The 14,243-nt window shown below is 46.1% G+C and overlaps 1 protein-coding gene across 5 annotated transcripts in view; it reads right to left on the bottom strand.

The window, feature by feature from the left end:
- Positions 1–14,243, bottom strand: part of KIAA1549L (KIAA1549 like) — a 499,083-nt gene that overhangs the window by 129,184 nt on the left and 355,656 nt on the right. For 3 of the 5 annotated variants that reach the window (XM_073576346.1, XM_073576342.1, XM_073576345.1), the window contains 3 exons: positions 9,188–9,363; positions 6,929–7,056; positions 3,577–3,609 (listed from right to left, as the gene is read on the bottom strand). In XM_073576346.1, the coding sequence (XP_073432447.1) occupies positions 3,577–3,609; positions 6,929–7,056; positions 9,188–9,363 (337 nt within the window). The remainder of the gene's footprint in view (positions 1–3,576; positions 3,610–6,928; positions 7,057–9,187; positions 9,364–14,243) is intronic. The other 2 variants (XM_073576347.1, XM_073576343.1) reach the window with 1 other exon arrangement.

Genomic DNA, 14,243 nt, shown 5'->3' with positions numbered 1-14,243 from the left:
ATTTACCATCAGGTTTTGGGACCAGGACAATCGGGCTCGACCAGCCGCTCTTGGATTCCTCAATGACCCCGAGCTTCAACATACGCTGCACCTCCTTGGAGATTACCTCTCGCTGGGCCTCAGGAATACGATATGGTTTCCCGTTCACCCGCACATGTGGCTCGGTCAGAATTTCGTGCTCCACCACCTTCGTGCACCCCGGCAACTCTGAGAACAGGTCGCGGTTTTTCTGGAGTAACTCCCGGCATTGCTGCTTCCGGGCCTTCGATAGAGTCTCCGCTATGGTAACGGCTCCAACCTCCCCTTCTAGGTTGCCCAGCAAGCACGGAGTTACCGCTGGCTCTCTATCTTGCCACGGCTTGATAAGGTTAACATGGTAAACCTGGTATGGCTTCCGGGTTGGTGGATTTTGTAGTTTACGTCACCCAGCTTCTCCACCACCTCATATGGCCCTTGCCACTTGGCCAAGAACTTACTTTCCACCGTCAGGATTAGCACGAGAACTCGGTCTCCCGGATTGAACTGCCTCACTCTGGCTGACCGGTTGTAGACCCTGGCCTGAGCCTCTTGTGCCTGGCGGAGATGTTCTTTAACAATGGGCATCACCTTCGCAACCCTCTGCTGCATCAGTGCCACATGCTCAATGACGCTTCTGTGGGGCGTGACTTCGGCTTCCTAGGTTTCCTTGGCTATATCTAGGAGACCTCGCGGATGCCGGCCGTACAGAAGCTCGAAGGGGGAGAACCCCGTGGAGGCCTGGGGAACTTCACGGATAGAAAACAGTAAATACGGTAAGAGACAATCCCAGTCTCTACCATCTTCTTCTATGACTTCTCAGCATGCTCTTCAGGGTCTTGTTAAACCTCTCAACCAGGCCATCTGACTGCGGATGGTACACTGAAGTCCTCAGCTGGGAAATTTGCAAGACTGCACAATTCTCTCATCACCTTGCTCATAAAAGGTGTCCCCTGGTCGGTCAGGATCTCCTTCGGCAAACCCGTCCATCCCCTGGTATCTCTCGACCAGCCCAACCAGTTCATCAGCATTTTGGGGATCACCCTGGGCAACCCAAGTCTGTAGAGGTCTCGGCAGAGAATGCACAAACCGATCCATCACAACTCACTCTACCATCTGTGCAGGGGAAGCCGACTCTGGCTGCAGCCATATCTGGACCAGGTGCAACAGGTCAAACATTTGGGAGCGCGGGGGTTTGTCCCGGTGATAGGCCCAACGATGAACTCTCTGTGCCCTGGTAGTCATTGTTACCCCCAAGCGGGCAAGAATTTCCGCTTTTAATTTGGGATACTCTCTGGCATCTTGTACCGTCAGGTCAAAGTACGCCTTCTGGGGCTCCCCCGTTAGGTATGGGGCCAGTACCTCCGCCCACCGCTCTGGCTGAAGTTTTTCCCTCTCAGCCACCCTTTCAAACACAGTCAGGAAGGCCTCAACATCATCCTCAGGAGTCATTTTTTGTAATGCGCGTCTTACCGCCTTCTCGACGTCGGTGGCATCAGCCCGACCTGGGGTTGGGGCGCTCGTCCTGCCCTCCTGGATGGCGGTTGCCAGAAGCTGCATCTGCTGCCGTTGTTCATGCTGGCTCTGCTGGAACTGCTGCCGCTGCTCCTGCTGGCTTTGCTGGATCTGCTGTAACAACAGCTTGTTGGTTTCCTGCTGCAGTGCCTGGGACTGGACCAGGTGTTTCATGAGGTCCTCCATGATTCCCGGCAGTGCTTGTTGCTCCACTGCAAACTTCACCCAGGACATGCAGCAACTGTCTCAAGTCTCTGCTGGGACCGCTGCCCGCACGTGTACCACCAATTGTAGGGATGTGACTCACTCAGGTGCAGTGGGAGACAATCAGGAGACAGGTTCTTCCAAAGTTCCTGAGGTTTATTTCTGTCATAAACCATAAAACAGCGTATCACCAAAAAATAGCCTCTAGCTTAGGCAAACAAAACATAAATGTCCGTGGTTGCAGACTCAGACCGCGAGTCTCAGCACCTGCTGGGAGGTGTAGTCCTCCCCACATACAGCTCCCTGGTTCAGGAGCAGGTCATATTATAAGGCTGTAGCCACACCCACGTTCCCAGCAGCTGACTGGTCACATGACTGTGACCTCACCACAGGTCCTTCAAACAACAACAATAACAATATCTGGTATGCTTTACTTCTGCCTTACATTATGGAGATAAGCCATTTATGAGACACATATCTCCCATCAATTACACGACCCTTAGCCCTGCCACAATATATATATATATATACTGTATATATGTGTCTCAATGACATGTATCTATACATATATGTATTCTATGCGTATATATCTATTCTTTCGTTTTGTTTAGTTTCTTTATTAAAACTGTATTGCAAAATGAATTGCCGGCTTTTCTAAAGGACACCGGGTGCGATTTTTTCGCAAGTCACACTTGTGGTCCGTTTGTAATCCAATTTTTAATCGCACCCATAGACTTGCATTGGCGAGTCCGATCCGAAAATCGCATGCTGCGATTGTCTCGGTCCGAGGAAACGTTCCGAAAAAAAATCGGATGATGGGAGCTACACCATAGATTAACATTGGGACGATTGCAATGCGATTTTTTTTTTTTTTTTTTTTTTTTTTTTTTTTTTTTATTGCATTCGCCCGATTTATTCGCTAGTGTGACGCCGGCTTTATAGCAACATCAGCCATAACAGACCATAAAGGACCTAAAGCTGGACCTTAACTGCGAACTGGCCATTTTAAAGAGCAATCTGAGCTGCAAGAGTGTATGGCCCAGGGAAGCTCTGATGCGATACACAGAGGTTTGACAGAGAATAACTTGACATCTAACACTTCTGTACTGTAGTACTCAGACAATACTTTTATTGACTGTAATAAAACAATTGTATGACTTGCACTGCCCAACTTGGGTTACATGATCTGCACTTGGCATCACATGAGGCAATGTTCTATATGACCTCAGCAGTCCAGTGATTGTCCACCTTGTTCCTTATTTTAAATTTTAAGAAGTTCAAAATGACTTTTTTTCACTAAGACAAAGCCCTGGTTTGCTTACATAGGTATACAAAAAAAAATCTAAATGCTGTAGTCACCACTAGAGGGAGCTTACCGTATACTGTGTGCAGGGAATGCAAAGATATTATGGGGTTAGCTCTCAAGCCCCCTAGACAATGCAGGCAGCCAGAGTCTTACTGGAGAGATAAGTTATGTATCACGCAGAGCTGTTTCTGGAGATGGCCTTAACCATGAATTAAAGGTGTTATCTAATCTTCTTTCTCCAGGAGTGCACCACTCTGCCTCCCTGACTCCTGCTTACCGGGGTGAGGAGGAGGTGCACTACTGGCGAGAGGCTGTTTGGACCAGCAGCATGGTTGGCCCGCCGGTGTAAACTGTGTGCCCTCCCATGCTGATAGCAGAGGCAGCTTTGCCTTTGTAGCCCCTGAGTCACACAGGGGGGATATTTAACCATTTAAGAAGTTGAGACAACCCCTGTAAGAGATATTGCATATCTTCCCAAAGCGTTAGTAAATATTTCAAAATATTAGTGTAAGTGATCAGTACATGGAAGATCTTACCAATTTTTTTGCTTCTTTTTTGTTTTGGAAAACCTAAATTTCAAATAAAATAAAAAGCCTTATAGCTAAATGGCGCTAAAAAGGAATCAATTGTTATATAATCTAGGGGTAGAGACATAAAAGGAGCTCGGCACCATTTCCCATTCTGGTTATCCAAACCCCCTAATGATTAGATGTACCCATAACTAGGCTTCTGCAAAAGATATCACAGGGCCGCTACTTACCAGGTGCAAGAGGGGTCCGCTTTTATGACAGAGAAGTCTTCGGACACCCCCCTGCGTACACCTCTGGCTAAGGCTAAGTTCACACTGGGCGTTTTTGCTGCAATTTTTTATGCACATTTTCAGCTGGATGTCTATGAGATTTCAGAAATCTCATGCACACTCATTGTTTTTTTTGTCATCAATTCGTTCAGCGTTTTTCACCCATTGAATTGAATGGAAAAAAATGCATGAAAAAAACGCACTAAAACCTGTGTTTTTGCTGCATCTTCTTTCCTGCCAAGCACTCAGGTTTTGCTGCAGAAAGAAAAAACACAGAAAAAATGCCCAGTGTGAACTTAGTCTTATTGTTTACTTCACAATGAAAGGAAAACCAAATGTTTCCAGTTGTAGGCATGTTCTTTACATGAACTGATACAAACACTCAAAAAAACTGGGAAATTACAGGTTTTGAGGTAGCAAAACATGAAAAATGCCAAGAGGGTGAATACTTTCGCTACTCACTGTATAAGAAACACAAAGTTTCTGAACCAGTTTTTTGGATAAAAAATGTACAAGTTTTGTACATGATGCTTTTGCCTAAATATTTGGAATTTTATAAGGAATTTTGCAATTTTATACTGTTTTCTACACTTTTGAAAAATGGATGGAAAAGTGTGCGTGGTTTGTGAAAGCTGGATTTATGAATTGTGACTTTTTAAGAAGCCACAATTCTCACTCCAGTATGGTGGTGGTAAAAAAAGCTCTAGACAGAGGTGTTATATTCAAAGGTGCATCCAAGGTATGAAACATTGTTCCCCCCCCTGATAAATGTGGTGAAAATATTCACAATCTAAAGCAAAATGGATTTAAAAAATAACTTGTTATGAATTCCTTGTAAAATATATTTCAAAATTGGAGAACATTTCACTATATAACAATCCAAGGCGCTTCAACTGATATGCTATGAATGAAGATGAGACTGGTGAATGTCCCGTTATCGCCCTATACAATTCCTCCCCGTCCTTTATTCAGATAGCAGGAACAGTCCTGGTGCTCAGTGGGGGTTTATGGTTGGGACTTTCGCCATTATGAAATGTATTATTTATACTTATCATCGGGGATATATATTACCTGTACAACTTACATATACATTTTTAAAACCTTTAGTTTACCATCAATGTTTCTGCGGGGTTGTTTTTTGGCATTTTGTGACACCATTGTATACTAACTATATTAACAGGGCTGTATGAGATCAGAAAAGCGTACTATTTCCAGGAGCAGTACCATCTTGGTATTACAGCTCAGCTCCATTATCTTAAAGTGACCCTAATCCCTGGCACTGAAAAGTGACTACATATTTGTCCTGTATAGTCACCCTACCTGGTGCTCCTCTCCGGACTCCCGCTGCCTCCGCTGAGATGAGTGTTCCTGTCCAAAATGACTGCTGCTGTGGCATAGAGAGCCCAGTGGTAAGTCTCGAACATGCCTCCCCTCCTTTCCTGTGCTGCGGAGGAATAGTTCACACGTACCACTGTGGCAGCCATCTTGGATGCAGGAGAACGGACAAGAGCCTTAGGGGAGGAAGCAAAGGGAGACAAACGGAGGGCACCAGGTATGGACACTATACATGACAATACTTTAGTGGAGTTATCCACAACTATTTTATTTTTTCTTATGGGCCTAAGAACGTTCAGGCAGAAAGTTAATAACGACCTGCCTATTCAGGACGCCGCTGATCTCTGCTGACTCAGAGCGGTCATGGACTGGTCCTTCTGTAGCTCCCGGTGATGTTACCTTTACAGAGCAGCAGCTTCACTTCCGCTCTGCTTTGTTGACGGGCCATGACTGTGGACGCCATGTCGATTACCATCTGGCTCCCCACCGGCTTACTGCGGGGAGCTGGTTGCCAATCACCATGAGGTTGGCTTTACGTGCTGTTGACAAACACAAAGAGTTACTTTGTTGATGTGAGATCCAATGAAGTAGCAGAATTACCGGCAGGAGCGGTCCATGACTGCTTTGACTCGGTGCCAGGTAGAACAGGCAGGTACTTAGCAACTAACTGCCTGTCAGTTCTTAGTGCCATGAGAAAAAGCATGGTGGCTCAGTGGTTAGCACTGCAGCCTTGCAGCTCTGGGGTCCTGGGTTCGAATGCCACCAAGGACAACATCTGCAAGGAGTTTGTATGTTCTCCCTGTGTTTGCGTGGGTTTCCTCCGTGCACTCCGGTTTCCTCCCACACTCCAAAGACATACTGATAGGGAATTTAGATTGTGAGCCCCATCGGGGACAGTGATGGTAATGTGTGCAAACTGTAAAGCGCTGCGGAATATGTTAGCGCTATATAAAAATAAAGATTATTTATTAAATATAAAATGTTTCTCCAATAACCACTTTAAATGGAATTTAGCTGCAATGCCAGGCACAGCCTATGGATAATAGTGGCGCTGTTTCCTTGTAGTCACACACAAACTCTCTAACAGGGTTATTATGATAGTCAATTCTCCACAGACTGCACATGGCAGAGAATTCAATTTGGAATAATTTCTGCAAAATGATCAGGATCTTGCCTCTAAGGGGATGATCAGCTTCTCATTGCCATCATGCTCATTCCATGCAGTGCTTTATGGAACGCCTGAGGACGGATGAGGGCAGGGAACGGTGTAGTTGTACAAGATGCAATGAACGTGGCTGCTTTCTTCCAAAACTGCGCCACAGCTGCCCACAGGTTGTGTGCGGTACTGCAGCTCCAATGAATTCGCTGATAAGCACATCCATGGAGCTGTGTTTCTGGAACAAAGCAGCCATGTTTTTCTTATCTTGTACAAAACTTTTAAATCAATGTCAGAAACAAAAGTCCCATTACATTGAACGATCCTATCAGCATAAATGTTATGGCCTCCGACACACTGAGCCGGGGAGACGTAACTATTACTGTGCCGGAGCCCTGCAAGACAAAGGAAGGAACACTGAGCTGCAATCAGATGCTTGATGAAGAATAAAACTGCTGGAAATGACATTTTTCTGTATAATTTAGACAGGGGAGGTGAAGGTGCAATGCGCAGACTGTAAGGTAATGTCAGTGTCCGGCCCAGCGTGACCGGAGCACGTGTGTGGTGCTGCAGACGATCAGCCGGGCGTCCTCCTCACCGTTCCGCTTGCAGGCCTCATCCTTTGTCGCTCTGTGCTGAGCCATTCCTTTCTGCGGACTGCTCCTGTCTGAACTCGCCTCCTCTGATTCGTTGCTGATGACGGAACCATTTTCACAAGGCGACCGGCTGCAAGTTACCATAGCAACAGAGACAAGTGTTAGGCATCATTTCTGCAACTTACAGAATGAAAATGTCAAGAGCTTGTGGGAGAAGCGGGGTCTGCGCCTGTATTGTCAGCTTCGCTGTACATGGATGTAGCAGAGCTGAGAGCTACGATACCACAATTGTTCTATACTACCTAAATGGAGAGAGTTTTACATACAGATTGCGATGCTGACTCTGCTACATCTCCATAGTCTTTATACCTGTGCTGGGTGCATAAGGAAGGAGGTTTCCTCATCTTATAAAATGATCTGACTTCACTTGGATAAATCATCATTTCATCCTCGGCGGGGGTCTGACCTCTGCAACTGAGGCCTGAGAATAAAGGGAATACAGAGAAGTCCTGGTCTCCGCTGCTTTTCCTGCAGGGAGGGTTGCATGGCGGCACAGTAGGCGGCTGGGTGCAATGTTGTGCACAAGTGGGTGCCTTACTAATCCGACCCTGCATCCCTATGGGTGGGGTCTCAGAGATCAGACCCCCATGAGGAAGTAATCATATATCTAGAGAACCCCTGGAAAGCAGACAATACAGTCTCAATAACCCTATACCTAGAAGGGTTTATAGTGGGGGTGTTACACAGAGCCCAAGCTCTCCGTACTGAGACAGCAAAGCTGAGCTTGTCACGTGGCACATCTATTTCTGACGTCATGAAGTGCTGCCGTGTTCGGCATTCACAAATACAGTCATCTCTACATTTTTTTATAATATTGCACAGTCAAAAAGGTCAAAACTGGGGAGGGGAGTATGCCAAAAAGGTAAAAGGTAGAACGTTGTGATCCTGATCAGATTGTTGGTAAAGCACCTACTCACCTTAAAAAATACACTCATGGAATGGTTCTCCTTCATTCAGTAGTTAAATATATTATTCAACCCTATGTAAATCTGTTCTGGGAAAGCTGGGTGACAATCAATCTGGACATAATTGTAAGAACCACAGGGGTCCGGACCAGCAAAGATACAGGAGCCAGGGAGGTACAGCAGCAGGGCTGCATAGATTTCCACGTCTGTGATATGAGGCCAGCTATCATTAAAGACCCCATTACACGCTTCAATGTCCCAGCGATCCCACCAACAAACCGACGTGGATGGGATCGCTGGGACATAGTTAGCTGATCGCTGGTGAGCTGTCACATAAGCAGACTCACCAGCAATCAGGACCAGAGAGCACGCTGGTATCCAGGGTAAACAGCGGGTATCTAAGCGCCCGCGGCACTTAGTTACCCGCTGTTTACCCTGGATACCAGCTTCCAGCGTCTGCTATATGGCGCTGGGACCTCGCTGATTGTTGGTCTCTCGCTGTGACACGCAGCGATGTGTGCTGCCCAGCGGGAGACCAATGATAGATTTATGGCCCAGACCATTAGGCAACGATTAATGATCAGCCAACTGATCGATGATCGTTGCTACGTGTCACACGCAGCTATGTCGTTTCGACATCGCTGCAACGCCACCAAACTGGTGACGTTGCAACGATATCGTTCACAATATCGTTGCATGTAACGGGGCCTTAAGGGTCACCAAACCTTCCCAGACAAAGATACATTAAGATGACAACTCAAAATGGCATAGAAAAGTAATCTTCTTGCAGGAGGTCTTCTCAAAATAATATATGGTGATAACTTGATAACAAGACACATTTCATTTGGATCTGAAAAATGAGATGGGCTATTGAAGAAGTTTTACTGCATATCTAAGAAACAATAGAAAGGGCCACACATGATCCCTGCCACGGGGTAGACAAGGAAAGTATTCACAAGGTTGTCAGTAGGATCAACATTCCTAAGCCTTCTATATGGGCATGTAGGTCATAGGAAGCTGAATAACATGATGCCTTGATATCTGCAATCCGATGACTTATTTCACAGACATGTTTCCATTTTTCTTAATATGTAAATGAGCTGTTAAGATCTATGGGCCGGTCACTGATCTGCCGGGGAATCTGTCCCCTGGGCTAATTGTAAATGAAAAGGGCCGTGACCAGCGTGAGACATGTAAATCAGTAGACTGTTAGTGATTAGATGTCTCAGACTGGTAACAGCTTAGGAAGTTTTACAGACTCCCTTTAAATATTATCAGGATATTTTGGGGTCACACCTCTTCCTGTTATCTGAAGACTTGAGCATCTTCTCAGTGCTGCCGTCCTTTGTGCTGTCTCTTTCTTGGGATAAGTTGATAGATGGCACCACAGTCTCTTGGGTAGCAGGGAGCATCTCCTCATCGCCTCCTTGCTGTCCCAGGTGCTGCTTTGCGTAATCAAAACCTTGAACCGGCTGTAAAAGAAAATGAGACATTTCTCCATTTAATACATAACTATTCTTCAAGACATCCTAGTGATCTCTAAGGGGATACATGTGTCCATGGCTGGAACCTCAACAGGGCAAAGGGTGAGCTACATCTAAATGTCTCCCATAAAGAAGCCTCTGCTGATGGTTAGGGGCTGGGGGAAGGGATGAGCCAACAATGGTTATGAGCATTCTCTACTAGACCGCACATACTGTATCTGTGGCCTGATATGATCAGACAATTAACCATATAATGATTCTCTGAAAGCCTGAACTAATGTCACTTTTGCTGGAAGTCAGAGAGCACAGCTTTCCAATAGCTACTCCAAAATGGTGAATGTGAAAGGATTTCAGGCAAAGTACAATATCCTGAAAGTGATAAAGTGGCAGCTAAGAAGTCCAGAGAGAACAAGGTCTCAAATCTGTTAGGCGTCGGATTCCTGACACTGCACAGCAGGAATCCAGAGCCAGACATCCAGCGGTCTCCCATTCTCCTCCGACCGCTCCGGGTGCTGCTCAGCAATCACGGCGAGCCATGCATGTTGCTCAGACTTGCTCTGACAGCCTGGATGTTGCTGCCACCTCTGGTGCAGCAATGGTAGCGCAACCTGCTCTACAGAGGCTAAGTCCTCGAGCCGTGCTACTGGGCATGCCCGCAAGGTGATCTCTCACTGGAGAGCAGGGGTCACATGTTCAGGTCCTGCGTCGGATCTGATTGGTCCTTTCCAGGCTACTGGAAGGTCCCAGAAGTGCATGGCTATAAAAAGCCCGCATGGCGGCTCGGCCATGCGCTAGTGTAGCATATTATGCTGTGTGTGTGTATGGTGATGGATGCATGGACTGGTGACTGACTTATTAAGATACCCCTTCCCTCTGATAATACGAATGGTGACAGAGTGTTGGTTAGTCAGCCCCAGATTGTGGCAATCTACACGCCACTGTGCCTCCTGCACTGCAAACTAGCGTCCGACGGTGTCTGGCCTTCCGGCGCCGCCGTCCTGCGGCTACAGTTATTGCCGCGCTGCGGTAGCAGCGTCCATTGGTGGTTGCGGCTGCAACGCCACCTGCTGGTCATCCTGTGAGGCTAACAGGGCCAGCGTGCTTACATTCTTTTGTAAGGTGCCTCTGTGTCTTAACAGAGCCGCTCTTAGCGTTCGGGTGACGTTAACCCGAGCGCAGTATTTCACCTTTGGTGCATCTGCAATTGTCCAGCAGCGGTCATATCATCTACCGCACGGTGGACCCCGAACGCACCTTCTATTATTTATATCTGGTGCGTTCCGCCGACCCTAGCAAAATCAGGGTTCCCCATCCTCTTCTCCATGCAAGCCTACATAAGACTACAGTGGGTATGGAAAGTATTCAGACCCCTTTACATTTACATTTACATTTTTCACTCTTTGTTTCATTGCAGCCATTTGGTAAATTCAAAAAAGTTATTTTTTTTTTCTCATTAATGAACACTCTGCACCCCATCTTGACTGTAAAAAACAGAAATGTAGAAACTTTTGCAAATTTATTAAAAAAGAAAAAATGAAATATCACATGGTCATAAGTATTCAGACCCTTTGCTCAGTATTGAGTAGAAGCACACTTTTGAGCTAGTACAGCCATGAGTCTTCTTGGGAATGATGCAACAAGTTTTTCACACCTGGATTTGGGGATCCTCTGCCGTTCTTCCTTGCCAGTTCCGTCAGGTTAGATGGTGAACGTTGGTGCACAGCCATTGTAAGGTTTCTCCAGAGATGCTCAATTGGGTTTAGGTCAGGGCTCTGGCTGGGCCAGTCAAGAACGGTCACAGAGTTGTTCTAAAGCCACTCCTTTGTTATTTTAGCTGTGTGCTTAGGGTCATTGTCTAGTTGGAAGGTGAACCTTTGGCCAAGTCTGAGGTCCAGAGCACTCTGGAAGAGGTTTTCATCCAGGACATCTCTGTACTTGGCCGCATTCATGTTTCCTTCAATTGCAACCAGTCGTCCTGTCCCTGCAGCTGAAAAACACCCCCATAGCATGATGCTGCCACCACTGTGTTTCAGTGTTAGGATTGTATTGGGCAGGTGATGAGCAGTGTCTTGTTTTCTCCACACATACCACTTAGCATTATCACCAAAAAGTTCTATCTTCATCTCATCAGACCAAAGAATCTTATTTCTCATAGTCTGGGAGTCCTTCATGGGTTTTTTGCAAATTCTATGCAGGTTTTCATATGTCTAGCGCTGAGGGAGGCTTCCATTGGGATACTTTGCCATAAAGGCCTGACTGGTGGAGGGCTGCAGTGATAGTTGACTTTGTGGAACTTTCTCCCATCTCCCTACTGCATCTGTGGAGCTCAGCCACAGTCATCTTGGGGTTCTTCTTTACCTCTCTCACAAAGGCTCTTCTCCCACGATTGCTCAGTTTGGCTGGACGGCCAGGTCTAGGAAGACTTCTGGTGGTCCCAAACTTCTTCCATTTAAGGATTATGGAGTCCACTGTGCTCTTAGGAACCTTGAATACTGGAGAAACCTTTGTAACCTTGGCCAGATCTGTGCCTTGCCACAATTCTCTCTCTGAGCTCCTTGGCCAGTTTCTTTGACCTCATGATTCTCATTTGGTCTGACATGCACTGTGCGCTGTGAGGTCTTATATAGACAGGTGTGTGCCTTTACAAATCAAGTCCTATCAGTTTAATGAAACACAGCTGGACTCCAATAAAGGAGTAGAACCATCTCAAGGAGGATCACAAGAAAATGGACTGCATGCGACTTAAATATGAGTGTCTGAGCAAAGGGTCTGAATTAGTGTTGAGCGATACCATCCGATACCCTAAAATATCAGATCGGATGGTATCGGCCCAATACGAAAAACGTATTGGGTATCGCCGATTCCGATACCGGAAGTCCCATTCAAGTCTATGGGACTTCCGGTATCAGAATAAGAAAAACCCTTTTCTGTCCTTGTACAGCCTCTCGGGGGTGTGTACGGACCTGCCGGGGGTCTGTGCTGGCCTGCCGGTGGTCTGTACCGACTGTCCGGGGGTCTGTGCCGGCCTGCCGGGGGTCTGTGCCGACTGCCCGGGGGTCTGTGCGGACTGCCGGGGGTCTGTACAGGCCTGCCGGGGGGCTGTGCCGGCCTGCCGGTTGTCTGTACCGACTGTCCAGGGGTCTGTGCAGGCTGCGGGGGTCTGTGCAGGCATCGTCCGATGGGACTACAAGTCCCATCGGGCGATGCCTGCTACCATGATGGTGATTGACACATTAGCCAATGATGAGACAGTAGTAGTCCCATCATCCGGCTAATGTGTTGAATGTAAAGAAAAAAAAATACATACTACATACATACTACATACATGCTACATACATGCTACATACATACTACATATATACTACATGCATGCAACATACATACAACATATATACTACATTCATGCAACATGCATACTACATATATACTACATGCATGCAACATACATACTACATATATACTACATGCATGCAACACCATCATACTACATATATACTACATGCATGCAACATACATATATACTACATATATACTACATGCAAAATGCATACTACATGCATGCAACATACATACTACATATATGCAACATGCATACTACATATATACTACATGCATGCAACATACATACATACAACATACACTCACTGGCCACTTTATTAGGTACACCTGTCCAACTGTGTGTTAAGACTTAATTTCTAATCAGCCAATCACATGGCGGCAACTCAGTGCATTTAGGCATGTAGACATGGTCAAGACAATCTCCTGCAGTTCAAACCGAGCATCAGTATGGGGAAGAAAGGTGATTTGAGTGCCTTTGAACGTGGCATGATTGTTGGTGCCAGAAGGGCTGGTCTGAGTATTTCAGAAACTGCTGATCTACTGGGATTTTCACACACAACCATCTCTAGGGTTTACAGAGAATGGTCCGAAAAAGAAAAAAAATCCAGTGAGCGGCAGTTCTGTGGCCGGAAATGCCTTGTTGATGCCAGAGGTCAGAGGAGAATGGGCATACTGGTTCGAGCTGATAGAAAGGCAACAGTGACTCAAATTGCCACCCGTTACAACCAAGGTAGGCAGAAGAGCATCTCTGAACGCACAGTGCGTCGAACTTTGAGGCAGATGGGCTACAGCAGCAGAAGACCACACTGGGTACCACTCCTCTCAGCTAAGAACAGGCATCTGATGGCTACTTTCAGCAGGATAATGCGCCATGTCATAAAGCTCGAATCATCTCAGATTGGTTTCTTGAACATGACAATGAGTTCACTGTACTCAAATGGCCTCCTCAGTCACCAGATCTCAATCCAATAGAGCATCTTTGGGATGTGGTGGAACGGGAGATTCGCATCAGGGATGTGCAGCCGACAAATCTGCGCCAACTGTGTGATGCCATCATGTCAATATGGTCCAAAATCTCTGAGGAATGCTTCCAGCACCTTGTTGAATCTCTGCCACGAAGAATTGAGGCAGTTCTGAAGGCAAAAGGGGGTCCAACCCGTTACTAGCATGGTGTACCTAATAAAGTGGCCAGTGAGTGTATATACTACATGCATGCAACATACATATATACAACATATATACTACATGCATACTACATATATACCACATATATACTACATGCATGCAACATACATATATACTACATGCAACATGCTTACTACATATATACAACATATATACTACATGCATGCAACATACATACATACTACATATATACCACATGCATGCAATATGCATACTACATACATACCACATATATACTACATGCATGCAACATACATATATACTACATGCAACATGCATACTACATATATACTACATGCATGCAACATACATACATACTACATATATGCCACTACATATATACC

This window comes from Dendrobates tinctorius, unplaced genomic scaffold (assembly GCF_039654945.1).
Source record: "Dendrobates tinctorius isolate UK_male_01 unplaced genomic scaffold, ASM3965494v1 ptg000048l, whole genome shotgun sequence".
Classification (NCBI taxonomy): domain Eukaryota; kingdom Metazoa; phylum Chordata; class Amphibia; order Anura; family Dendrobatidae; genus Dendrobates; species Dendrobates tinctorius.
The sequence above is the reverse complement of the archived record's forward strand: the minus strand, read 5'-3'. Positions and strand labels throughout refer to the sequence as shown.